Source organism: Abramis brama, assembly GCF_963993115.1.
Source record: "Abramis brama genome assembly, chromosome: 13".
NCBI classification, from domain to species: Eukaryota; Metazoa; Chordata; class Actinopteri; order Cypriniformes; family Leuciscidae; genus Abramis; species Abramis brama.
The window spans coordinates 5,748,162-5,775,834 of NC_139975.1; the positions used below are offsets into that span (position 1 = coordinate 5,748,162).

General features: G+C 37.4%; 1 protein-coding gene across 2 annotated transcripts; it reads right to left on the reverse strand.

The window, feature by feature from the left end:
- ndst1a (N-deacetylase/N-sulfotransferase (heparan glucosaminyl) 1a) lies at window positions 1-27,673 on the reverse strand. Of its 2 annotated transcripts, XM_084133787.1 has the most exons (16): window positions 27,460-27,673; window positions 11,693-12,518; window positions 10,097-10,225; window positions 9,680-10,024; window positions 9,217-9,304; window positions 8,484-8,638; window positions 8,194-8,379; window positions 6,749-6,877; window positions 5,165-5,347; window positions 4,707-4,803; window positions 3,819-3,942; window positions 3,434-3,608; window positions 2,872-3,042; window positions 2,675-2,784; window positions 2,248-2,350; window positions 1-1,612 (listed from the first exon to the last, which is right to left on the reverse strand). In XM_084133787.1, the coding sequence occupies exons 2-16, from the start codon at window positions 12,209-12,211 to the stop codon at window positions 1,493-1,495; spliced, it is 2,634 nt and encodes an 877-aa protein (XP_083989913.1). In that variant the 5' UTR covers window positions 12,212-12,518; window positions 27,460-27,673; the 3' UTR covers window positions 1-1,492. The 2 variants fall into 2 exon arrangements, with proteins under 2 accessions (XP_083989913.1, XP_083989912.1); XM_084133786.1 differs by lacking the exon at window positions 27,460-27,673 and having other exon boundaries at window positions 9,680-10,225; window positions 11,693-12,358.

Genomic DNA, 27,673 nt, shown 5'->3' on the forward strand with positions numbered 1-27,673 from the left:
TTAGTAGCAGTGTGGTTTATTTTCCTCTATTCTGCATCTGTTTGACCAGGTCAGGCATCAAACAAAGAAGAAAACATGAGAATGAATTTGTGAATCATGTAGTGAAAGCTTCAATCTACTTACACATATATTTGTATTTCCACATCAATAAACTGTGGTAATATCATGTTTTTGAACACTATTAGAGTAATAAAACTGATAACGCCACTGTATTTTTACCATGGTATCACAACAGATTTCCTATAAAGGACAGATCTGTGATTTTTTCCCATCATCTGCCCCAATAGTCAATTCATTTTAATTTCATCTTCATGCATGAGAGAAATTCACACCTAGAAAACAAATTAATTAATCTAAAAAAAGCCAGGAACATTAAGGGAAAAATGCAGTTTGAGACGCATGAAAACCAGTGGTGTTTGATTTCACTGACATCAAACCTGAAAATGTTCATCTGTGAGCGTCAACATCGTATAACTTCAGAAGACAGACTTCATACTACATTTTTGTGCTTTTTGCGCAAGTCATACGGGTTTTGAAGGACATGAGGGCGAGTAAAAAAAAAAACTCATTTTAATTTTTGGATGAACTATTGCTTTAATAACACATTCCCTCTAATAAAATCACCAGTTTTGTGTTTCAACCATGAGGATAACATTATCAAAACATGCTGTTCTCATACAAGAAACACTTAAATGGCACTTGAAATGGTAAATTCATGTTATAAGAGCTGTACTACATTAGAAATGAGTCTCTGTGCTGATGTAAAAACTAAAGAGTTCTGTACTATTTAGCTTGAGAGCTGCAAATTTAAAAGGATAGTTCACCAAAAACAATGATTTACTCACAGTAATGTCATTCACAAAACATGATATTTCATAGAATGAACAGTCTGTGTCACTCAAAGCATCACATGACTTCGGAAGACCTGGAATATAGTGCACAAATCACACACACACTTCTGTCAGGTACTTTTCTGTCATTCTTAGAGCATCACAGAAGAAAGAAGGTCCTTCTGTTCGGAAAGACATGAGGGTGAGTGAAACGACGTCCATGTTAGAAAACAAAAATATCCCAAACAAACCCTCAAAATCAGAACTAGATACAAATGTAAAAAAAACTATGTAGATGTCTATATTAGTTCATTGTCGTGATTTTTGACTTCTTTATAAAACTGTATTGAGTCTGTATCAAATGTCTTGAGTAAAAAATTGTTCACAAGTTTGTAGCATCAGTCTCTGCTCCGCGGGACGATCTTCACGAAATCAGATCTTCATGAGTTCAGCACAGTCTGATCCAGTGTCAATAACAGGACAGATATGAGTTCATTCATAAATACTGGCCTTTAAATACTAGTATCAGTGAGTATCAGTGATGAAACGGCTGAAACTCGTCTAGGTAAGAACTGGACTGTTCCTCCTGCACGTGTTGTCTGGTCCGGATGATCTTCTGGCACTCCAGATGTTTGTGACATTCATCATCACGAGAGACTCTGTTACCTGATGTTGAGGAGTTCCTCTCGGAGCCAGCCGGGCAGAATCTGACCCATTTTATACAGCAGTTTAGAGAGCTCGATGTTGTCGTCTCTGTAGTAGTTCCTCAGAAACACCCGAGACTGACAGAGAGACAAACAGTCAATGTGAATTTACACTACATCTTTTTAAAATAATATTCATATTTTCTCAACGTTGCTGCTTAAATGACTTCTAATCAAATTATAATTAATTAGTGTGTCTGAGCATCACTTCTCATCTGTGACATCCAATCTTATTTTCATTAATACGTTTTGAGAATCACTTAACCTTGCTTTACACAAAAAAACTGAGCAACATTTAAGTCTCTTAATAGAACAAATAGAACAAATTTAACTAATATTTAAATTTCTTGATAGAACAAAACTGACCAATATTTAAATCTCTTAATACAGCAAAACTGACCAATATTTAAATCTCTCAATTACCTTTGAACACCCAGAAATGTGCCTGAGTTTCTGCGGCGCTGTTAAATGTGTTAAACAACACTATTAATGCAATATAGCTAGATCTAGGATCTCTTGTATCATCGTTTTATATCGTCATAACTAAACCCTAAAACTTGCTCTATGGTAAAGCACTAAGACATTATAGACAGTACGACTTTCTGTAAAGCTGCTTTAAAATGATTTGAATTTGAAAAGCGTTAAACAACTAAATTTGACTTAACTTGACTAGATGTTGTGCTGCCGTTTAGGTGTGTGTGTGTGTGTGGTACCTGTGTGTCCATGTCCATGTATCTCTGTCCTTTACTCTTCCCTAAGCACTTGGTCTGTCCTCCGTCCAGTAGTTGACACCAGAAGCCTTTCTTTGGGTCAAACCTGAAAAACATCATTTAGTTAATGTGGGAAAATATTAAGGACACAGACATGAAGTTAGGTTATCAAAACGTCCCGCATGACTCTGTGGCTTGGAAAAATTTCCTAATATTTGTAATAAAATGTATAGTTCTGGATACTGATAGAGGCCAAATATTAACCTTTCACTATATACATTATATGTACTATATGTATGTATGTGTGTATGTATGTATGTGTTATATATATACACAAACACTTGGGTATATATATATATATATATATATATATATATATATATATATATATATATATATAAAAAAAATTTTTTTGGCAACTCAAACTCACGCCAGTATTTTGTGATAGTCGACTCGATTCTCCAAACCCAGAAACGTCTGGATCTTCTCCATGACCGAAGCTGGATCTGTTTTCAACGTCTGACCGTCCACAACCAGAATCTGTGAGGGTGTAACGCATGAAATATGATAAAGAAAAAGCACTATATTAGAACATACAGTCATGCATCCTCACACACACACACAGACCTGGCTGGGGTGGTAGTGTTCGAGCCAGCGCTTGAGGTGTGTGGCGTACCACCCTGGACCCAGGCAGCGCTTCTGCAGAATCTGCAGCTTCACAGGTGCATTGTGGGATGCGGTAATGACACCATGGAACGAGTATTTCAGGGCCACAGGGTCAGCATGAGCTCTCTGATGCTGAAGAGAAAAATAATTTGATATAATTTGAAAATATTTGAAATAATAATGAATTGTTAGTCTACACTGAGTGTTCAAATTGTAATTTTAAATTGTATAGCCAAAATACTGCAAATAAACTAAGGCAACTAAAATACAAACCACGTTCGTCAAAGAAATGTTCATAAAATACTATGATTTTCACTGTACAATAAGTATGGCATCATGATTTTAAGTGGTTATATACAATTCATGGTTATATAAAAATACTGATACCATACAAAAACATTTAATTTTCATACAGGACAATTTTAATTGTGATTACTACCATTTTACTACAAATACCACTGCTAAATGGTTGGTTACCATAGTAAACATCTGGTAAATGAGTAGATTAGTGGTGTATAGGTACCTGGTACCAGGCGAACGCTCGGTCCGCAGGATCGCTCAGGACCGTGATGATTTTAGCTCTGGGCAGAAGCGCTGCGGCTCTGGACGGGGCGACAACCGAATCAAAATAATTGGCACCTTTTTCAAAATAATAATCAGAGCTGCTGTTGGACGGGAGGGGGAAATACTCCATATACCTGCAGGAGAGAGAGAGGAAGTCAAGTCAAGTCAAGTCGCTTTTAACAATATGGATTGTTTCAAAGCAGCTTTACAGAGATAATAGGAAACTACCGTAACAGATTGTTTAGGCTTTACAACAGCTCTAGGATAAAGTTATTGTCCAGCTAAACTTAGTTTTGATTGATTGATTGTGTGTGTGTGACGTTTGTTGCTCTGCTGACGCTCACCAGTCGATGCCTCGGTGATAGTTGTGCCCGCTGAAGAACTGAATCTCCTCAAACGTTTCTTTACTGGGGGAATTACTGGTCAGATCAGGGTGCATCCCCAGAAATAAGTAGAGAGCCGTCGCTCCTGAAAAGCAAAGAAAGAGAAAATGTACCATGAATTTCTTTCTTCTGCTGAACACAAAAGATATTTTGAAGAATGTTGGTGACCGAACAGTTGATGGACCCCATTGACTTCCATAGTATTTTCTTCCATTCTATAATAGTCAATGGGCCAAACAAATGTTCGGTTAACCATGTTCTTCAAAATATCTTCTCATGTCTCATGTGAAGAAAGAAACTCATATAGGTTTGGAACAACTTCAGGGTGAGTAAATGATGACTGAATTTTCATTTTTGGGTGAATTATTCCTTTAATTATGGAGCGTACAGATATTGTATATTTGATTGGCAACAAATTTACCAAGCTACCATTCGAGCAGAAGTTACAAATTAAAAGTGAACGAAAACCCCAAGCCGAAGTTGGATATCGGCTACAGCAATCAGCTTCATTAAACACCCCAATTTGCTCTTTTAACACAGGCATTTACAAAGACAGAATGATGGATTTGTGCTTCAAGTGATAGCCCAGGGTGAGTAAAATTATATTTAGATTTTCTTGCTGTATGTGTAATTTTTTTATCTAAAAGTGACCAAAAAAGCCATTTTAAAGCAGTTAAGCTGAAAACAATACAATTTCATGTGCCTCCTCTATTTAAAAAACCCACCAGCCACCAATGACATCATATATCCATTTTATATTTCATTCATTATTCACACTGTAGTGATTAAATGTAACAGGATCTGTCTGTGTTCTGGATGTGTCCATGGGATGGCGCTGTTGCCCCTCACCAGTCTTCTGAGGGCCGATGAGCAGCAGCTTTGGGAAGTGGTCGCAGGTTTTCTCTTTTGACCAAATGTCCTTGTGTCGTTTATCCTCACAGGGGTCCTGAACACAAGATCACACAGCTGAGAGATTTCAGTGAGACAGAGGAAGAGTTAAGATTAGACTGAACGACTGACAGGAGAACTGAGCAAAGTGTTGGGAACTGCTGGACTTCATTCAAATGAGAAGCATGTTTCGAATCACATGTTTCAAATGCAGTTTGGATGCTCTCATCGTGTCTAGACTGTGACTATTTTCATTTGAAAAAGTTTGCATTTTCCAACTGTAATCCTGCATTGTGCATCAGTTTTTAATTTGACCATAGATCTTTGTTTTGCGCATGTTTCTTGTTTTGTTCAATGTTGAGTAGATTTATATTTGTGCTTTGAAATCCTCCTTTATAAATGGATCTGCATTGACAGACCTGCCAGAGCGGCTCGGCGTCGGACGGGAACAGGTGGAAGTATTTCTCGGCGAGCTGCGTTGGAGGAAGCGTCTGTAGTTTCAGATGAGTCCATGTGAGCAGGAAGTTCAGCAGCCGTTTGAAGGTGAACAATCCCAGACGGTCATTCCCGTAGTTTGACAGGTGAGTCATGAATATGCTAATCTGAGAAAGAAAGACACTTCAGCCAATCAAACCTATTTTAAGGCTGCACTTGGAATATTCTGCACCAAATATATTCTATACCATCTGTGATCATGTATCACTGTAAATTAGTATGTAAACAGCATGCAATGATAAAACAGTAGAACGCTACATTGTGGTCACATGACCTCATTACATAGCATGTGTTAAAGGAGCACGCCGACTTTTTGGGACTTATCTTATTCACCGTATCCCCCAGAGTTAGATAAGTCCATACATACCCTTCTCATCTCAGTGCGTGCCGTAACTCTGTCTGACGCACCCACCGCTAGCCTAGCTTAGCACAAAGACTGGAGGTAAACAGCTCCAGCTAGCATACTGCTCCCAATAAGTGACAAAATAACGCCAACATTTTCCTATTTACATGTTGTTTACATGTCTTTGTGCTAAGCTAGGCTAGCAGTGGGTGCGTCAGACGCACGGAGATGAGAAGGGTACTTATCTAACTCTGGGGGATACGGTGAATAAGCTCAAAGTCCCAAAAAGTCAGCGTGTTCCTTTAAACTAGTTTCATGATCTTGTCTCATGACTCTTATGAAAATGTTCAGAGAAAGTTTAATAGCATCTCTCATAATAAAAATTTTGTAATAAAAACAGTGTAAGAATTCTTAAATTTGATTTCTCTGAATCCGTTCAAACTGCCCATTTCAACTCAAATTTCGGATTCAGCAATTTGTTTGTCACTCAAATAAAAGTGAATGTTTAATTTTCATACACTGAAAATTAATCTAATCCTTACTCTATTGACATATAAGAGGTCTTTGTACCATAAGTTTCATATCTTAAAACATCCGAGTCTGTCAACAACAGGACAAATGGAAGGGTGAAAGAGCGTTCGCTTCCAGTTTAAACAGCTCATGAATTTATGTTATGAATAATGAAGTCTGAAACAATTATATAGTATTATTTCATAATCATTTTATAGTTGTTTTATAATTATTTTATAATTACATGGTGATTTCATTTATTAATTAATTATTTCATAATTTAAAAAATATTATTTCCTTTGATAAGCACATGAAAACTCGTAATATTTTACCTTCAAAACTTCTTCAGGTCATTTGTTTGGATAAATAAAAAAATATTACACATCAGTCTTTCTTGAATTCAATTATTAAAATCATGTCTTGATTAATTTCACCAACATTATTAGTGTATTTTACTGTGAGTATTAAACATTTTTGATTGGGAACCCCAAAAACACCCTTTTAATTCCTTTCAGATGAAATACTTTTTCAAATAGAGGTTTACTGAATGTCATCAAAATGCTGAAAAGGATTAACAGTTTTATGGCTACATATCCCAGGCTTGCTGACGATAAGCGCATGAACACAGTGAGTTGATGTGTAAGTAGAGACTGACGGGGTTGAGCAGGACGGTGAGGAACAGCTCTCCTCCGTCAATGAGTCGCTCCAGCTCCTGTGGGCCGCCGGGATAGTCCTTGTGAAAGATGGTGTGTGTGAACAGGCCACACGTCTGCCTGGGCAGCACCTGATGAAAACACACACAAATGTGACGTCCAATCGGTTCGGCATTCACACACTGCCTGCCTGACTTAATGTGAGAGCCACACACGCACACACACACTCATGCAGTACAGCGCCTGTCTCACTGAGGGAATAAATAGACGTGAGCTAATGTAATATTCATAACATCTCACACTGAACTCAGGAGCTCAAACTCATTATGAAACGCAAGAAAGAGAGCAAGCAGAATATGAATCTGCTCCTGAAGTAAAGCACAACTGAGACGTTTTCTCAAGCGGACTGTTTTCACGCCTGTTCAGGGGCCGTATTGTTCATTTTTGGTCTTTGCATAACACGATCACCTTTGATATTAACTGGGATTGTAGATCTTGTCGTGCCGTGAGTGCTTTAAAGCTTGTCAGCATCTCTGACAAACGACTGAGAACACACTGGAAGTCATTCATTTCTGCTGGAGAGTACGGGAGCTGCGCATGAACAATAATCAGATCGGATTTGAGCTGAGCTCTGAAGGAAGAATAAAGTCTGAAACAATTATTTCATAATTATTTAACATTTAATATTATTTTATAATTATTTGTAGATATTTTTTATACCTGCAATTATTTATTTATTTTATATTTTATAGTTGTTGTATAATTATTGCATTCAGTTATTTTATAATTTATATTATTTCATGATTATAAAATAATTATTGCATAAGAAGTAACTGAAAATTATTTCATAATGATTTTATAATTACAAAATTATTCATGTTTATTAGCACTGGGAAACCCAATCATTTTATAATTATTTTAGTTCTTATATAAAGTATGTATTAGATAATTCCAAATAAATTTATATTTTATATTATTTCATAATTGTTTCAAATTATTAAATATTTTAATAGTTATAAATTATAAAATAAATGAATTAAATATGTAATAAAGTAATTTATAAAATATAATTCCAAATTATAAAATATGTATAACATTTTGTTTATTTTATTTTACAATTACAAAATTATTATTTATGTTGATTACATTTATGTATTTTATGTTGATTTTTTTCATGATGATGTCATTTGTTCTGTGTGGTTGAATAACATCATTAATTCATTCACTCGTTCTAGCATGATGAGTAAGTGGAGAGTAAAAGCTCTGGCTGTCACTCTTCATAACAATGTGAAGATCTGAATGTCACTGAGGGCAGAATGTGACAGTCGTATGCAATTGTCAGTGTCAATTTATCAATTCAACTGTTCATTTGCTGACACATATCAACAAGCATAATGAGGGTTTATAATAATGAGCAGAGCTCACACACACACACACACACACTCACTCTGATGCCGCGGTGAATAAAGCCGCGTCTGAATCGAGCGGGTTTGAGATGTGGATACTCTTCAGTGCTGGTCACTCTGATGTCCCATACGCGCTTCCAGGCCTCGTACAGCTGGATGTGGACGGGATACACACCGGAGTGATGAGGAGCCACTGCGTAACCCAGATGAGTCGGGATAGAGTGATTCTACAGGACAGAATCAAACGCCACAAACACAGAATGACAGTCAGAACTGACAGAGGAATAAAACACTACAGACCCCTGTGTGTGTGTGTGTGTGTGTGTGTCACCTCAGCGAAGCGTCGGTTCAGGATCATCTGCTCCGCTAACACACTCTGGTTATGGAAGCGGTGTGGCTGAATGTGACTCCACATGTGAGGAAACCACCAGAACTCATGAACGTATGACAGCAGCAGATCATCACCCAGATCCTCCTCATCAGTACCTGACACACACACACACACACACACACTTATTCATTTACATTTACCAGTCAAAAGTTTGGAATAATTATGATTTTTTAAATGTTTTTGAAAGATGTCTCTAATGTTCACCAAGGCAGCATTTATTTGATCCCAAAAATAAAGTAAAAATTGTAATAATTGTTGTGGCGAGAAGGACGAGTACGGCGCGAGGCCGGTGGCGTGATTGCTAATGAGCGACTCCTGCGCAACGCACCAGTCTCGTATCTCTCACGGAGGAGCGACGACAGTGAAGGACGAGAGAGGACATGCCTGGATTTATGTTTCTGTTTGTTATATGTGACAGCAGTCATCCGTGAGGGGTTGCTGTCTTTACTTTCATTTTGTATTTGTTTATTTATTTTGTCATTAAAGTCTTTAAATGTTCAACGGTTCCCGCCTCCTCCTCCTCGCAACAACGAACTGCGTTACAATTGTGAAATATTTTCTATTGCAATATTTTGCAAAATGTAATTTATCCCTGTGATGCAAAGCTGAATTTTCAGCATCTTATATTTCATCAATGCTTCTCAAAAGCGGATCTTGTGCAGTTTTCACTCACCTGCATGGAAGAACTTCCCTGAGAAGCCCAGGTTAAAGGTGAAGTCTGGAATCGACCTCCGCAGCTCATTCTGAGTTTCAACCAACGCCTGAGAAGATACACACACCACACACTATTTATGATATTCACGAATCTACACATAATTTATTAACATCCCCATTCTGAAGATGATTTTCTCCTTAAACTCCAGCAGAGTAAACGCACACAAACATGATCCGGACATATTTTCATAAGATTGTTCCAGATATATTTTTTGTGTTGCATAAAAAAAATCAAAATAAAGAAGCCACTGAATAATATTTAGCTTTAGATTCCAGCTGTAATTTGGCTTGTGATTTCCCAAATCCATTCTCTCGATCTTCCCTTAGTTTCCATGCTTTTTTTCCCCACACTTTCTTCTAATGATAATAGTGGCAAAAAGCTTAAACAAAAGCAGATGTCTGAGTCGATCTCTTTAACGCACCTTCACATCCGACACCTTCATCCTGGTCCCTTCCTTGCCCACAAATATATCATCGATGTCCACCAGTATGAAGCGGTCCAGGGACAGAGACAGTCTCTTCGCAGTGAGGAAGGACACGGCGTCCACGAACACCATCTTGTGGAGCCAGAAGGAGAGGTTGTGTCCGAACAGGACCCTCTGGATCCCGTCGTGAAGCCCGAGATCTTGCACCACAGAGGTGTGCAGAAGAGCAGCGAGCCCAGCGCTCTCCGAGAAACGGCTTTTGGCCAGCAGAACCGGCTCGTAGGTGGAGTGATTAGACTGGAAGACGGTCCAATCATCCCCGGGAAGCGGACCGCGAACCACCTGACACAGAGACACAGAGAACGCTTTATTTAAGTTCAACTTCAGCTGATGAGCGTTGAGAGCTCGTCTGACCTGCTGTGCTCGAGTGACGTGAAGCAGAGGGGATTTAGGGTTGACCGCACAGTCCTTCAGTCCCAGGTTGGAGTGCAGGAACAGAGGAAATCCTTTCAGCTGCGCACTCAACAGACTGTTCTCATTGGCCTAACGGGACAGACAGGAAGTGACATCAGATGATCTGATATACATGCTGCTTCCGTCCAAAGTCAGATGTGGGACATATTCATACTCGCTATCTCCGACCACCACCGCAAGACACTCAGAATATAATGTATAAAGAAAACAGCAACGCTACTGTTAGCTTTGCAGATTTTGGAATATTATAAATCAAGAATAAACGCTTTTGCTGGTTTATATATATATATATAATAAACTGTAATAACTTGTTTTCATGACAGCTTTATTCAAACATACAATAAATAATGAAGACATCACTAACAGGTTAAGCAAAAAATATAATGAATATGTAATATTGTGCATATATTTAGCAAATGCTCTTTTCTAAAGTTATTTATCTAGCTAACTAATGCGTTTATGAACACTGAATAGCTTTCTTGAGGTAAATGTAAGTGGCATTGTATAGTCACTGTATGTTTTATTGACATCTTTTCCCGGTTAAAACACTGGTTGAGTGATTACATAAGAGAGGATTAATTTCAGTAAGTTGTACTGTATCTTTCAACATTCTTCTGATGTTCACCCATGTTTATTTGGTGCCATTTTGAACCAGTAGTAAAGCAGACGAGATGATCAGTTCACGTGTGTTTGATCTGTGATCTGTCACGCCGTATTAAAGAGCCTCGAAACGACATTTATTGTTTGAATTTCGTTAGAAAATCAAGAGATTTTAAAGTTGAGACTTTGCTTCATATCAAAAGTAACAAAGCTTTTTGTAATTATTGGATGGCAGGTACGCTACAAATGTTTAGCGAAGTTTTGTTCATGCATCAACAGAAAACAGCACTGACTATAAGATTTTAGATCATTACCGATTAAAATCGAGAAATTAATATTGTCAATCTAGAGATATTGTCCACACAGCTGACATGTTTAACTGTTTATCCATGTTGTGTGCATGAAATAGACATTGAACACTGTTAAAACGTGCCATTGGAGAAGTGCTAATTAAACATGTTTCAGTCACTGATTTCGGCCCTCCAAAAAACCCCAAAAACATTTCAGCCTGAAACCAAAAATAGCCGTTTCGGCTGAATTTGTAAATAGCCTATATCTTACATCTTATATCATACATCTTAGATTTGCCCCGTCTGCCGCCAGTGGCTTTGAGACTATTGATTCACTTTCTCCATGTATTATAAATTTCACTGGTTACAACAATGCACTTTTCCAAGTAGGAAGTTGAAATGTATGGAATTCCAAAGCTGCCAAAATAATAAATAAATACATAAATAAATAAATATAAATCAAAAAAATAAATCAATGTTGAAAAAAATACAATTATATATAAATAAGGAAATAAAAGTATAAATACTTTACTTTTTTTACATTTATTCATATATTTATGCATTATTTTTTTATTGTTTTGGCAGCTTTGGAATTCCATAGAAACGCTGATGAGCGAGTGTGTGAAACTGGTATAGAGTCGCTTACCTTAAAGAAGCCGATAATTCCGACTCCAAACTCGATACAGTATCTGTCCAGTAATTCCCTATTCCAGGCGTCCATGTTCACGTACTTCAGGATGTTTTCATACACAATCAGCACAAAGTGGCCCCGCTGTCCATCCGTTAACGTGGGCATGTCCCCTTTTCCAGGAGAAATTTCCATCCGGTACCGGAATCGCGCAGACTCCAGGATGGCCACGATCTCCTGGCCGAGCTGCGAATACTGACTCTCCACGAACACCAGCACGACCGGATCCGACCGATAGCCATCAGACGGCAACGTCCCGCCCACTCTAGCAAGAAAGGGGAGTGGTCGAGAAGAGGTCACGTAGAGGTCATCCGCTGCATGCCCTGCTGTGACCGACGGTTCGAGCTCTCGTTTGACAGCGTACAGGAAGTAGGAAGAGAGAAACACGCTGAGAACGCAGAGGAAGAAGAGGAAGACGAGGCTGGTCTGTAGCGGCACCTGGCGAACGAGACGGCGCAGGCGGAGCACGCTGGGCATCACACAAATAAACAAACAAACAGCTAAAAGAAGGAAAACTGAAGTTCAATCTACATGTTCACGTTCTTTCGGGGAAGTAAAACGAGAGGAACATGACACAATAATGTCTCTGTGCTTCTATGTGACCATTGCTGAGGCGGAGAGAGGGGGCGGGGCTCTAAACTTGAGTGGATGATTTGTCTGTCCATCATCAGACTGGCTCCGCCCTCTTGCTCACTCTGAGGCTCTTGATTGGTCACGGACAGCTGACGGGGGCCGGCTCTGCTGTGATTCACCGACAATCATTTCTATGGATCACAGTGGACACCTGCACACATGAAAGAAACAAATATGTCAGGAAAATTTTTTTAAAAGAAAGAATCTACATTTAGTTGAGATGCATAAAATGTAACTATGCATTGTTGCAACTATGTGTGTGTTTGAGTTACTGAGAGGAACACACACACACACACACACACACACACACCTCTGGTGGCGATGACACCGCGCTCAGGGCATGAGGAGGAATATCAGTGTCAGATTAGAGACAGTGAGTTCAGACACTCAGCAGGAGTGAAGCGGTTCTGGACAGCAGCGGGTCGCTGTGGACTGACGGGTTTGTTCTCGGCGGGTTTCAGGAACTATTCGGGCTGAATTTGCATAGATTTCACACTGTCTTTTGACGGGGCGTGCTTCAACGGGGCTGTGAAATTGTGTCCTGATTCTCAGTGGGTTTAAAAATACCCATCAGATTCATCCACAAACTCAGAGAGAAGTTTCAGCTGAAGACAGTCGATGAAAACAAATGATCAAGATGCACAAAAAGCTGCATGTCAATGGATGAACATGGTATGATCAGAAACAAAAGATGGCTTGAATTAGCTGGACATGAGCTGCTCTAATAGCCAGAATCTTATTTAAATTAAAAACAAATACATACTCAGTGTAATAAATTCATATGATATTTAAGTAAATTCATTTGATTGAAGAACAACTAGGTGAATAAAAGAAGTTGGTGTGTTTCATAAACCGAGGAGATTATACCCCGTCAACTGTACCGGCCCATCAAGTTATGTTGATTATAAAGAGAGCAATTAATTTGTGATGTGTTGCAACTCGCCACACACGTCTGATGTAGACTAGAAGTCTACTGTATATTAATTCCGTTTGATAAAAACTGCAGTGTATTTAGTGTTCTCACAGAGTTTGCAGCTTTTTAGTTTGTAATTTAATGTAATCAAAAAAAAATGTTAATACAGAAAAACTGTAACATTTACAATAAGGCTCCATTTGTTAACATTAGTTAACTACATTAGTAAACATGAAAAATACTTCTAAAGCATTTATTAATCTTTAGTAATGGCAATTTCATAATTTACTCAAATCAAAAGTTGTGTCTGTTAATATTATTTAATGGCCCTGAGCTGACATGAACTAACAATGAACAGTTGTTCAAGGTTAGTATTAGCTAATGCATTCACTAACATTAACTGGACCTTATTGTAAAGTGTTACCAAATAAATCATGTGAACATGCATGATAAAATGCACATTAGAACTTTACAATTAATTCAATATTTCGGTTTAGCGGCGTAACCAATCACTGACATTTTGACATGAGAAATTATGATTTTTCTCATTCAGACAGATAGGAGAAGAAAGATACAAGCGCACACACACACACACACACACACACAGAATAGAAGTTGAGTGGGGCTTGTTCTCATTTTGCAGCACTTGCATGTGTCGAACTCACAGAACGTCCCCACTGGGCCTTTGATGTGAGTGTGTGAGAGTTTGAGAAGAATTGTTGGAGCCGCTGGCAGGAGAATGCATTTGATATATGAGTGTGGCAACAAAAGCAGCGCTGGGACTCTGGAACGGGTCGGCCCATTGTGAGAAGAGGCCAGCCGAACCCTCGGGTCACCAGGAATCCTCACGCAGCCCCACACACTGACACTAACAAACGACACTCCGTAGCAACCGCCAGCTCTCCATGGAAACGCTGCATGAAGGCCGTGGAAACGGTGTGACAGAATGGAGACCTTCGCTGGGACTCAATCGGACTGGATTCAGCCAGAGTTCACTGCGGGATTCTGATGAAATCTACAAATCTATTTTGGAACTCCTGGTGAGAATTTTGGCACTCACAATGGAAACTGTGAATGAAAATTCTACTTTAATTGCATGGGCTGATTCATCAACCTGTTTTAGATTAGTCAGAACTTAGTTCTAGAGACACAAAAGTGGCTTAAGTTACTGTCAACTTTGACTCCTACCATTATTTTAGCATCATTTAGCTTCAGTGTGATGCACTTTTGTGACACCTTCCTCCAATAACCATCATTAAAATGGTGTGTGACTTGTGCCACAGTAGTCCTTCGGTTGGCTCGGACCAGACGGGATAGCCTTCATTGCCCTCATGCATCGATGAGCCTGGCCAAAGTCAACTCTGACTTCAGCCATGTTAAAAAAACTGCAAAAGATAACTGGAAAACTCTAAATTGTAGATCTCTTGAAAACTCAAGTTCTAGATTTCTCTCAGCAGATTCCAACGCTGGATAATTCCCTTTACATTTATGCATTTACATTTACGCATTTGGCAGTCGCTTTTATCCAAAGCGACTTACATTGCATTTCAAGGTTCACACATTCACATTTTTAACAAAAAATGTGATCCCTGGGAATCGAACCCATGACCTTGGCGTTGCAAGCGCCAACACTCTACAGTTTGAGCTACAGGAAAAGGATACCCTGCAACATCTCAATTCTTCTCTCACTTCCCATTAAATATGAAACGAATAAACCTGTTCTTCTGAACAGCAATATCTAACCCATATTCTGCCTCCTGACCTCATTCTGGGAACAACATTCTGATTGTGACGGATCCCTGACATAAAAGACTTCCATTATGAAGTCAGAAGTGGGAGTGATGATTGAAGCAGAACCCCAGAGAGCAGCTCGAGAGGACGAGGTCATCAGACATCATCAGCGGGAACACACTCATGAGTGACACATCCATGATGAGAGAATTAACAGTAACACCTCAGGCCATGTACGACACACCTCACGCGAACACAACACGCTTGATTCAACCCCATCGACCCACACATGAACCCCTATTACACCAACACACACGTGTTAATTTTATTGGATATGCTACAGGAACAAACAGCGCAGATTCCCCTGGAGACAGCCAATGAGAGACCTGAAGGGCAGAGCGGCTGCTCGTTTATCACGTTTGGCAGCTCTGGGGTTTGTGGGTTTCTCTGAACACAATGACGAGCCGGTTCATTCAGCCCTGCGTTTAGCAGCAATCGCAATCCAGACCTCAACTGCAATCAAAACTAAGAGACTCAGTCAATAATCACTTCAGTTGCTCTGAGCAAGTGTGACGGCGCTGGCCATGATGATAGAATTTACCGATATAATCAGTTCTTGAAGAGTTTATGACAATATGAACTAGATGTTTTTCTGATTATGGAAATGTGAAATGATAAACATATGTAGCAAGCACTTTGAAGCATCTTGCTGGTAATGATCCACATCCCAGTGAGTTCTGCGCTGGCAAACACCACATGTGCCTCAGAAGATGCCACTTTTTAAATCTAATCAAGGTAAAATGTATATTTTGAATCTATACATTTTATCTTTAAAATTTAATCAAGCAATTGAGTTTTACAGCAGTACAGTAAAGCATCTGAGCCGTTTTGATTCAGCGATCTGTAAGATGACTGATGCATTCATTAGCAGCAAGACTGATTTTCCTGGTTAATGCATTAAAAAACTGGAAAAACATCAAACATGCACGGAAAAGTACGTTCTCATGAAACATACTATAGAGATTTGGATCTCGGGAGTGAGTGTGGTCGTGTTTGATGTCGCAGCGGGTCAGATTTTCCACGGACTGCAGTGACGATGATATGAGACCTGATCAGTTTTGATTAACGAAAGGAAATGATTGAGTCCAGGAGGCGAGACCACAGACTGTACATGGAGTTTGATCCTACAGCGGATGGACATCAAAACACAAATCACCCCATATAATCATTCAGCAGCTGTCAGGACACATGTGACAAACACACATGAACACACACACACACACACACATTAAGTTTCCATGTTTTCTAGGACTTTCCATAGACATAAATGTTTTTTTGTTTTTTTATGTACAAACTGTATATTATTCTCTCCCCTAACCCTAAACCCATCACAGAAAACAACCTCAATCAGATCTGCAGTGTTGCATGTCTTCAAATCAGCAGTGCAGATGATTTAAAGTCAATGGGTGAAGAATAAATTAATTATATCAATCTGTAATCTAAGAATAAATTAAACCCATTATGACTTCTATGTTGATCAGGCCAATTTATCTGCCAACATTGAGCTATTTGACATCAACATCATCTGATGACAAACACTCGTCTCATTGATGAACAGAAGTACAGCAGCAAAATCTACAGATGGCCTTGTCACTAAAAAATATTATTATTAAATATTTTTGAATAACTTTCATATCCTTTAATATATTAGAAGGACTATAGTACTTAACGTCTATGACATGCTGTCAATCACCCAGAGCCAATAACTAACTAAACAAATATCTTTTAATCATGACATGCCTGAGTTTTTACTTTTTAAGCATATTATCTTCCAGCTCTACATATATAGTTACTATAAGTATATCCACATACATACAGTACACTCATGTACATTGATGAATACTATATATAGCAAATCTCAACTATAGCTGATTGCTTGTCTCTTCTCAAAATGTAACTATTATTATCGTCCAGCTCTAATCTGCAAAATGTGACTATATAAAGCATGAAGTTAAGATATAATAAACATTAACACCATGATTTTTAAGCTGCTTTGAAAAAGTTCTCTATAATTAAATTTGACTTGACTGACTTGAAATGTGATTGAACACCAGAGGAAAATAAAGTAAATATCCACAAAGCACTTTTTAATTGAGTAAAAATCCACCTAGAACAGCCGTCCCACTTCAGAAGAACGAATTAAACAACTTTACAACTCAAATAACACACATCTGAAGAACTCATTAGGGATGCAGCTAAATTTAGGCCAACCAAAATATTCAGCTGAAAAAGCTATTTTTGACTTCAGAAGAGAAAGAAAAGGTAATCTAAACAGAAAGCATTTCTTCAGGATTTTTGAGATTAAAATTAATTTCAGTGCATCACTAGAATTTATGTGTGTTTTAACAGAAATGCATTTTGCTTTAACATTTTTGCTTTTAAACCCTCACTCACCATATAGAAATGCAAATTTTGTATGTTTTTATAGATTTAGGGAATCATTTTCTGTAGGAATCGATGTCACATAAGCTGCTAATGGAGCATTTACCTTTAGATAATTCCTTAAAGGCAGGGTAGGTAGGACTATATAAAAATAAAAGATCCAAATTTGTTAAAACTTTCTATATATATCAATACATAATTAAAATGTAAGTACTCTGAAAAAAAGAGTATAAAAATCAAGTGACTCTAGACCGTTTAATCTGTATTAAACACAGCTCATTATTTCGATTCGGGACGAATCAAAGGATTGGCTTAGGCGACTGTCACTCTCTCTCGCAACCATGGCAACCACCCTTTTGCCACGGGATCTGCCCACTTGCGCGCGCACGTTTGATTTGAGGAATTCGAGAGGCACGGAACCTAGGAATAGCAAAACAATGGCAGAGAAAGAGCAATCAAAATTCACATTACCGGCATGCAGTTAGTGAAGGCAAACAAGGCAAAAAAAGAAGACAGTACAAGAAAAGGTAATGAACAAAAAGTCTTTGGATAAACAAAGAAATAAAACGCGTGTCAATATCATCGTGGCTTTCCAGCGACCACCCCGTCCTCAGCCTCTACTTCCTCGGACCCTAGTTGCACGCCACGGCCTCTTGCACGACCTCCTCTGCTTCGCCCTAAAATTATTTTTATTTTACAAAAGGACATTTTACAAACCTACATTTTGCGCATGTGCTCCTGCATGCACTTTTCCAGTCACAACACAGCAATCAAAGGAGGACGCGCTGAAAACTGTAATGCTGTTCTCTTCCTTCATAACTCGTACTGAGAAGGTTTGAGTTGCAGAGGAATTTGTGACTGTTTCAGCTGTTCAACCACATCAAAGTTTCGTAATTAGTAAGTCCGTGCTTTTTCTCTTTTTGTTCTTATGTGCTGAAGGGCTGCTGTGCCTTGGTGAAACGGTGTTTGTACGTGAAGAGCTCTTTTCCAAAACGCCATAAACCTAAAAAGCTGCCTCAAAGAACCAGCAAAAGTAATGATTAAGAATGTGTAAAATATTGCAATAAGACATTTTAATTGTTTATTAATTTCTGTGTCGGCTGCAAAGATGAAGTTGACGATATTTGACTCGCGATCTTCGCAGTAGGCTAGTGAACGCATGCACCGGAGAAATGCACATTTAGGCTACATAGTTTTATTTTGTTTTGGATGGTTTTGTTTAGAACCAGATTTCTGTAAATATATTCCACATTTTTTAGGCCTGTGAGGCGAGGCTACGGTTCGGTTCACGATGATATAATCTCCAGTTCAAGCACCTTATGTTGTGATTGATAGCCTATATTTACTTTATGTATTTAATCCAGGAATGAAAATATTAATGAATTAATGAAAAAAAAATATATTAAAATTAAGATACAATTAATACAAAACGAAATTCGTTTTAAAGAAAGGCTTTGTGCTTTCTGTTTTGAGGTCTCTGTGAAAGTTTGAAAGTCTTAGTGCAGCTTTCAGAGCGCTCGCGTCCATAATGGAGAACTGTCAAGTAATATTGTTTTTTCCTCATAAATGCAAACACGAAAAATAAAAGACAAAAACTTTTTTTAAAAGACAAACCATAAATTTAGAAAAAAAAAAGAAAAAAAAGATGGATTTATAGCGTTTTGGGGGAAAAATGAATGGATTTATACCGTTTTGAAAATGTTATATTTTTTTTACTTTGAATTGATCATCAACAATATTGTTGTTTGATTTAATAATCACTGTTGCAAGAAGTGCCTAGTTAAGTTTTTTTTTTTTTTTTTTTTTTTAAGTGGAAAAAGTAGGGGCTGCCACAGATTATGTTTAGTTAGCTCCTTTATTGTTTTTTTCTATAGCCTAGAATAATATAGGTCAAATGCAGCAAGTCAAAAGACCAACTGGACCTTCTTTGCCAGTTTGCTCACATTTCTTTGAAGGATGGCAAAAATATCGCCTGAATATCGATATCTAGATATTGGAAAAAAATATCGAGATATTCATTTTTGTCAATATCTCCCACCCCTACATGCAGAACACCATATATGTTATGAATCTTACACGAAATTCATCTTCATCACAATATAACTGATGGTAATGTAAAAAAGTGTATCAATGCAACCTGTTTTTAGCTTATATAACTAGCTCGTTAGCGAATCAAAAAATATATATTTTAAATTTACCAATATCAATATGCAAGCTTGATAGTGAGTACTAAAATACATCTTATTTGTTTATATTCATAAGCAATTAGCGTTAGATTTTTTTATTACATGTGATTCTGACATGATGTCACTACATGCACTGTGCTCCTTCCTCTCTGCTTGTCTCAGGTAAATAATGCGTCTTCAGCTCAGCGGTTGGAGTCGCGCGTTCATGTGTTTTGGGGGCGTGGCTTTGGAAGGAGCCCAGAAGGGAGGGGGTGGAGTGAATGGAAATAATGAACTGTCTTTAAAACAGTCGTGAGAGGTCTACAGACACTCGATTTTTATACTTTCTTTTTCAGAGTACTTACATTTTAATTATGTATTGATATGTACATAAAGTTTAAACAAATTTGAAAAAGAAGTTTTTTAGACCATTCCTACCTACCCTGCCTTTAAATTCAGCTATTTTTTTTAAATAATATAAATAATATAAATATTTGCAGATATTACATACAGTACATACACTACCGTTCAAATGTTTGGAGCGAGTACGATTTTAAGGAATTAATACTTTACTCGGCAAGGATGCATTTAAGTGATCAAAAGTGACTGTAAAGATTTAAAATTTCTAGATTTCAAAGAATCCTAAAACATAATTAAATAATGATGATAATATGCAAATCAGCATATTAGAATGATTTTTGAAGGATCATGTGACTAAAGCTTTGCATCACAGGAATAAATAACATTTTAAAATATAGAGAAATTAGTTATTTTAAATTGTAATAATATTTTACTGTATTTTTGACCAAATAAAAGCAGACTTGGTGAGCAGAAGAGACTTCTTTAAAAAAACTTTTTTTTTTTTTTTAAATGTTACCGACCCCAAAGTTTTGAACGGCAGTGAACATGCATTCATGCATATATGAAGAACTCGGTCAAACGCTTTTTAAAGATCTGTGCCTGTGGTCAGACACTTTCAGCGAGTGAAACCTCATAACGAAGTGCTGCATGAGACCCATTAAACACAGAGGGCAGTAATGACCTCAGCTTAATATGAGATAATGAGCCCCGCTGAGACGGTTATTACACGTGTTCACCGATGACTGTACGGGATTGATTTTACACGAGCTCATTAACAGCCCAAGAGCTCTGCGTTTGTGCTCAACAACAGCTCTGTAGGCACGAGTTGAAAACTGAATCTCTCAGATGGAAAATGAGCTAGAACTGAACGACTCTTTAATTTCAAACCATGAACAAATCTTTCCTAAACACACTTACAGTCCCACAGAAGCGGCACCACAACTAAACAAATGGAAGCAATTTATAAGCTGGTCAAATAGCCATGCTGGAAAGAGAGAGAGGTTTATTGATCATCCATTATTTAACTCCTGTTGTGTTAAAAACTGGGTACAAGTGTTAGTGTTGTTGGGTCAAATTGAGCCCCATTGGTTTCCATGCAATTCACCAAAAAGGAGCAAGGAGCACCTATGCTGTCTTCAAATACTGCCTATGTAGACAGCTCACTTGGTTTTGATATAAAGCCATCAGAACTAGTGAAACATCTAGTCTTTTATTCCAGAGAGAGGATCAGCAGGTCATGTCACGCTTTCCTCTTCTGAGTCGACAACAATGTGCTTCAGGCTTACAAAAACCACATGATGATGAGTGTTTGCTCTATAAGCTGAGAGAAACTCAACGCTGCGCACACACACACACACACACACACACACACACACACACACACACACACACACACACACACACACACACACACACACACACACACACACACCATCTGAAGAAGAAAAAAAAAGTAGCCTACATAATGTACACCTCAATTTCTTTTCATGTATATTAAATGCAAGTGTTATTTTAGTATTTATATATAGAGTTAATTTTGATTATATTTTTAGTTTTCATTTTAATTTGATTGCAAGTTTTAGTAATTTTATTGTTCTTGTCATTTTTATTTGTTTTGGATTTTTTTAATATTTCTATATAGCATTCTTTTTTTATTTCAGTTTGTTTTAATAATTTAAGTATGTCAACTTAAACTTATTTCAGTTTCCAAGGACTTTTCCCATTTTTATGCAAGTTTTTCATGTAATACTAACAGCATTTTTATATTTTGTTACTGAAAACTAATTGGAGCTTCTCAGGTGTTTCTATGCAATCAAAAGTCAGAGATCTCACTATGAACTCAAACGTTTCTCATTAAATGCATCCAAGAGCAAACCATTTATAGCTTTTAGTCTTATAGTGAATTTGAGACAAAGTTGATACTTAAAACATAAGTGAAACACCTGAGCTATGAAAGAGAAACTTCTGAGCAAAGACATTTTCAGGCAAACTTTAATTTCTCATTCTCGCTGATGTTGATAAATCCATTTGTCACTTGAAATTAAAGAAACATTAACTGAAATGAAATTTTGAAAAAAAGTAAACCCATTTTAATTCATCTGGAAGCCAAGGCAACTTTTCTCATCTTTTAGTTTAATTTAATGTCCAAAACATAACTAAAACTGAAATAGTTATTAAAAACTACACAAACACAATGAAAAACAAAAACTAATAAAGATGACAAACACAACAAAATGACTAATTCTTAAACAGATTTAATAATTTTATTAAATTATTAATTAATTATTAATTAATTAAAATGAAAACTACATGTTACAATAAAAACGAATTCAAAACTAAAGGAACTACATGCCGAGGAACCTCAACAGGGGTCGTGAAAGTCACTCTGAGCACACGGGACCATCAAGACGACTGAACTGACTGCTCTTTAAATGACAGGGCACGTGGGTAATGAGATCGGCACACACACACACACATACACACACTCGCTGGCTGGTGATTTGAGCCGGACGACAGATGATTCTTGTGCCCTGTGACCTCTCACCTAAATATGATTCCAAGCCTGCATCTGGATTGGCCGAGAGCTCATAACGGGTCAGATGATGTAACATGATCCTGAAAACTACCGTGTCGTCTGACACCTCTGAGAGCAGGACACAGTCTTGAGTGAAAGTGCACTTCATATTCCCTTCAGAAGCATTAAACATTTAAACCCCGTAGCCTTTTCTTCTCTACTGTGACGTATAACCGAGTGAAACGGCTTCTCAAACAAGAAACAAATGAAATGCGGGGCTAGATTTTGACCATGAGGAATTGATTGGATGGTGGTGGTTTGCTATTGGTTAATCCCATGTGAGTGACAGGTTGCCCCGCCCTCACGCCAATTTTTGTCTTTTGCTGACTACTAAAGTTCAAGTGTGGTGACCTCTGACCTGTTGGCTCTGAAATGTCTTTGCTTACTGCAGGCTGTAGTGTCGCTGACTAAACACAACTTCAGTGATGTATCATTATTACATTAAGTGACGGTAATGATATGCAAATATTCATAAGGGGCGGGGCTTGGGTTCCATTGCAGTAAAACCTTTAGGTAAGAAACCCTTGATTATCAACAAATTGTCAATAATGGTTCTCTTACTTAAGTTGTATGTTTCAATGGCTGTTGGTCTTCATGACAGGGATACAAACACATTTCTGAAATCTTTAATCTTTATCTTCCAGAAAAATGGATAAAAAATAATGATAGGGCTGCACGATTAATCGAATCACAGTATATGCTGCCGCATATGAAATCAAATGCGAATCAAATATGAATAAAAATCAAATATGAAGTTTGGGTCGCTTTAATGAGCATTTGGAAAAGCAAATTCCTAAACTTGTAATGAGAAGTGCTTATAAATGCACTGTTGGGGGCTTGATGGTTTAACATTTGCAAATGGACAAATTAATACAGCCAATTTTGTAATTTTACTTATTTTTAAGACAAACTAAAATCTATTGTCCATTTATTAACTAAGGAAGTCTCTATTAATGTCAACACAGGTAGGAGAACTGGACTTATCAAGCCATTTAGTGCAGTATTTCCAGGCCTTTAACAAAGCTATTCAAAATCATTTTCAAAACAACAACATCAATATCGACTCAAAACAGACTCGGGGACACTGACAGGAATATATCAGAGGGAAATGTGTCAGTCAGGCAGAAGGAGTGAGAAAGAGAGATATCAGCCATCCGTGTGTAAGCGAGCGTGTAACGTCCTGCTCTCTGATGTGAGACGTACAACACACGTGACCTCACATATCCCACAAGGCACTGCATGATGAATGAGCTCTGCAGAAGACACACATCTCCCATGATTCCCTCCTTCACTCGCTCTCTCTCTCCACCTGCCCGACAGATTGATTAATGTCTGTTCTGTGCCGCTCCAACACACACATTACACGGGACCGAACAGTGTTTTAGTCTTGAAAATTGATAAAAATGAAATGAGTTATGCTGAAACACGAATAAATAACTGTCAACGGCGTAAGAAAAAAAACTAGTTTCCTTTTATTTTTTTGACCCCATTGGCAGATATTTTTTAAAGCGAAAACTTGCTTCATTTTGATTCATTTTTTAGAAAACAAGACTTAATATCTGACGTAATTTTGCTTCTCAATGAAATGCATCTTGATTTAAGAATGTTTAGTTATTTGAACTGGGAAAACAAGACAACAATACCGAGGAACAACATTTTTGCAGTGCAAAATGACACGATCAGAATGACACACTGCAAAACATAGTACAAAGTGTTTACTTCATGCTAAAAATATGCAAAAACATAATCAAATGTGAAAGATATTTTATAATTAAAAACCAAAATCCACAGAACTAAAAATTCTAATGTTAAAAGGACACAAAACAACAATGAAAGAAATCTCTCTCTGAGCTCATACTGTGTGTATCTATTGTATATATAGTATATACACACACGCATTGCTCACTCCTTCCGTCTAATATATATATATATATATTATAATTATATTTACAGTGTTTATTCAATGAACATTGAATTTTTTTTGGTATAAACCAGGAAATTAACTAAGTTTTATTGATCAATATTACTATATGACTAATCAAATGAAAGTAAATGTATGTCACTGATCATGTGACTGTACAGACGGTCAGATGTTCTTCCATTTAGCTGATAATACAATTTGCATGAACAAATAACTGTATTAAATCAGAAAGATGCCAAATTAATTGCCATTCTTTTATGTATATATACATATATGTATGTGTGTGTGTGTGTGTGTGTGTGTGTGTGTGTGTGTGTGTGTGCTGGGGTTCCTCCTGCTCACCTTAAGGGCAAACAGTTTGAGTGATGACAACGTCCAAAATGAGACCCCACTGAGCAGATGAAGATTTCAGAGTCAAATTACCCACAATCCATCACTCTCTGCCAAACGACAGCTGCCAACCTGCCTCTCCTCAGGACAAAATAAATAAACGGTTTGTTGTGTCCTGACAAATGCCAGTGTTTGTGTTTCAACACAGATGGTAACTCATTATGCAGCAGTGATTTAAAGGGTTAAAGAAGCTCACGATCTGCAGGACGATCATAATCCTGATTCACTGAATCTCCATCTCAAAGACATGAGATCCCTGACAGAGCAGACCTACAGAATGACTCTCTGAAACATAGACACGGTTGTTTTATCGTAAAGAGGAGACAAAACAATGTTGATTTACATGCACAAAGTCATTCATTAAATTACCAACCCCCCAAATGATGCCTAATTTGCACACTGCAGTCAGTTTAAATGGGGTTTTGTGCATTTTAATACAAAAAACTAGGGATGCACAAATCTAAATTGTAAAAAAAAAAATGTAATTGTAATTTTTCTGATAAATATTGTGATTTAAAATAGAATTTAAAAATAAATTCTAAGTTTGCTGTGCTTTTTTTTATCTATATGGCTATAAAAATGATAAATTATGAATAAATAATAATAATAATAATAATAATAATAATAAATTACTACTAAAAGGATTGAATAAATTATTAAACAAATTAAATTATTAATTTGTAAGAATTCACTGTGAAATACACAAATCATAAAAGGAAACAGACCGTGTGTTTGAATAATTTAAAATAAAAATAATGTTATGAAAAATTCATTTCAGTGCTCTATTTCTGTGTCACTGATCATGTGACTCTTTGTACAGACAGTCAGATGCATTTAAGAAAAATAATATAATAATAGTCATTTTATTTTTACATTACAACTGTAAAATTACAGCATTAATTTTTTACTTTTTAATTAATTTTACCACGATTTCTGTTTTATTTCAATTACTCATGCAGCCCTACAGGAAAGCATCTGATCTGATTTAGACTGAATCTTTCTGACTCTGATGCCACTGGAAACACAATCAATCAACTAATCAATCAGGACTTTCTTACGCTGAAGAGACAAATCAACAATCAGCTCCTTACATCAGCTCTGAAGACCCCAAAAATCAGGAAAAGACACAACAGGCGTCAGTTCAGCTAAAAATAAACTTTACACTACACGACAGCTGTGAAGTGGATGGAGTTCATGGGTCACATGCAAACACACACACACACACACACACACACATTAACTAGAACATCTCACAGACTGAATCGTTTTTTATACAGAGGTGATATTTGCTGAAGCCAAACCCAAACCAACCGCTCGACCTAACCATACTTTGAATATGATCGTTTTTATGATAGGATTTGAATATGGTTATGGTAATTGGTTTCTCAAAAAGAAAATTCTGTCATCATTTACTCACCCTCATGTCGTTCCAAACCCGTCAGACCTTCGTTCATCTTCGGAACACAAATGAAGATATTTTTGATGAAATCTGAGAGCTTTCTGTCCCTCCTTTGATAGCGAAGTCATTGCAACTTTAAAAACGTGGTAAAAACATTGTTAAATTAGTCTATGTGACTACAGTAGTTCAACCTTAATGTTATGAAGCGATGAGAATACTTTTCTTTTTTAAAGCTCTCAGATTTCATCAAAAATATCTTCATTTGTGTTCTGAAGATTAACCAAAGTCTCACGGGGTTGGAACGACATGAGGGTGAGTAATTACTGACAGAATTTTCATTTTTGGGTGAACTATCCCTTTAAAATCAAGAACATGATTCAGCTGATTCAAGAGTCTTCAAACAGAGAGGAGCTAAACATCCTCAAAACTCATTTTCCCATGTTTTAGTATACTTTTCTTCAAAGACTCAGCCCTCGCAAGTGTAAAGAAACCTGTAGACAATGCACTTTATACCAGAAGCCTTATAAATGACATGAAACTGTGTCACATGGGTTTGATTTTTGAGTGTTTACAAACTGCAGATTCAATACACTCAAAATTAAAAACAAAAAACAAAAACCATGCATTACTAAAGAGGTTTCACTGTACGATCAGTGATCTTTATAACACTGATGAGCCGTGTATAAGATCTTGAAAAATAAAGAGTGTATGAAATCTGCTTTATTTTGTCCCAGATTTAAATTTTTCTCTGTCATGTGATTGTCCAGTGAATCTACTGTAAATCAGATTTCACACACAATTAACCCTAATAAAGCAATTTACCCATCATGTGATGAGTTATTTAATCAGGACTGTTTGAAGACTCATGAATGCATGTAGGCTACAGTAAAACATCAAATACACCATAATTTACCACAGCGGAAATACATCACAAATACAGAAAGGGTCCAGAAAGTATTGTTTGGGTTACACAACAATCTGCGGGAAACTGACTTCATACATCCACTAAAAATCACCAAACTACAGAAAAACATCCTAAATATGACTGTAAACATCCTGAACACTGATTGATGCACTAACAACAGGTGCGGTGTGAACCCATCACTGGTACAGTAACAGTACAGTGTCTGGTGCACAGAGTGTCTTTATATAAGGCCGTTGTTTAGTGTGAGAACATGCAGCAGATTTCCTCTCACCTGATTCACACACAGCAGAAGAAGCGTTGCTGAACGCGTCCGCGCGCGTGTCCTGCGTCAGTCCTTCACCGCTCGTCCTGTGATGCTGTTCTCACGGTGGTCCGGTAAATTCGGCTGTCCGGTGACTCCGGTTCTCCTCAGGTTCTCCTCCGGTCCAGAGCGCGTCTCGAGCGCAGAGAGACACCAGCTGAGTGAAACACATGTGCGCTGAACT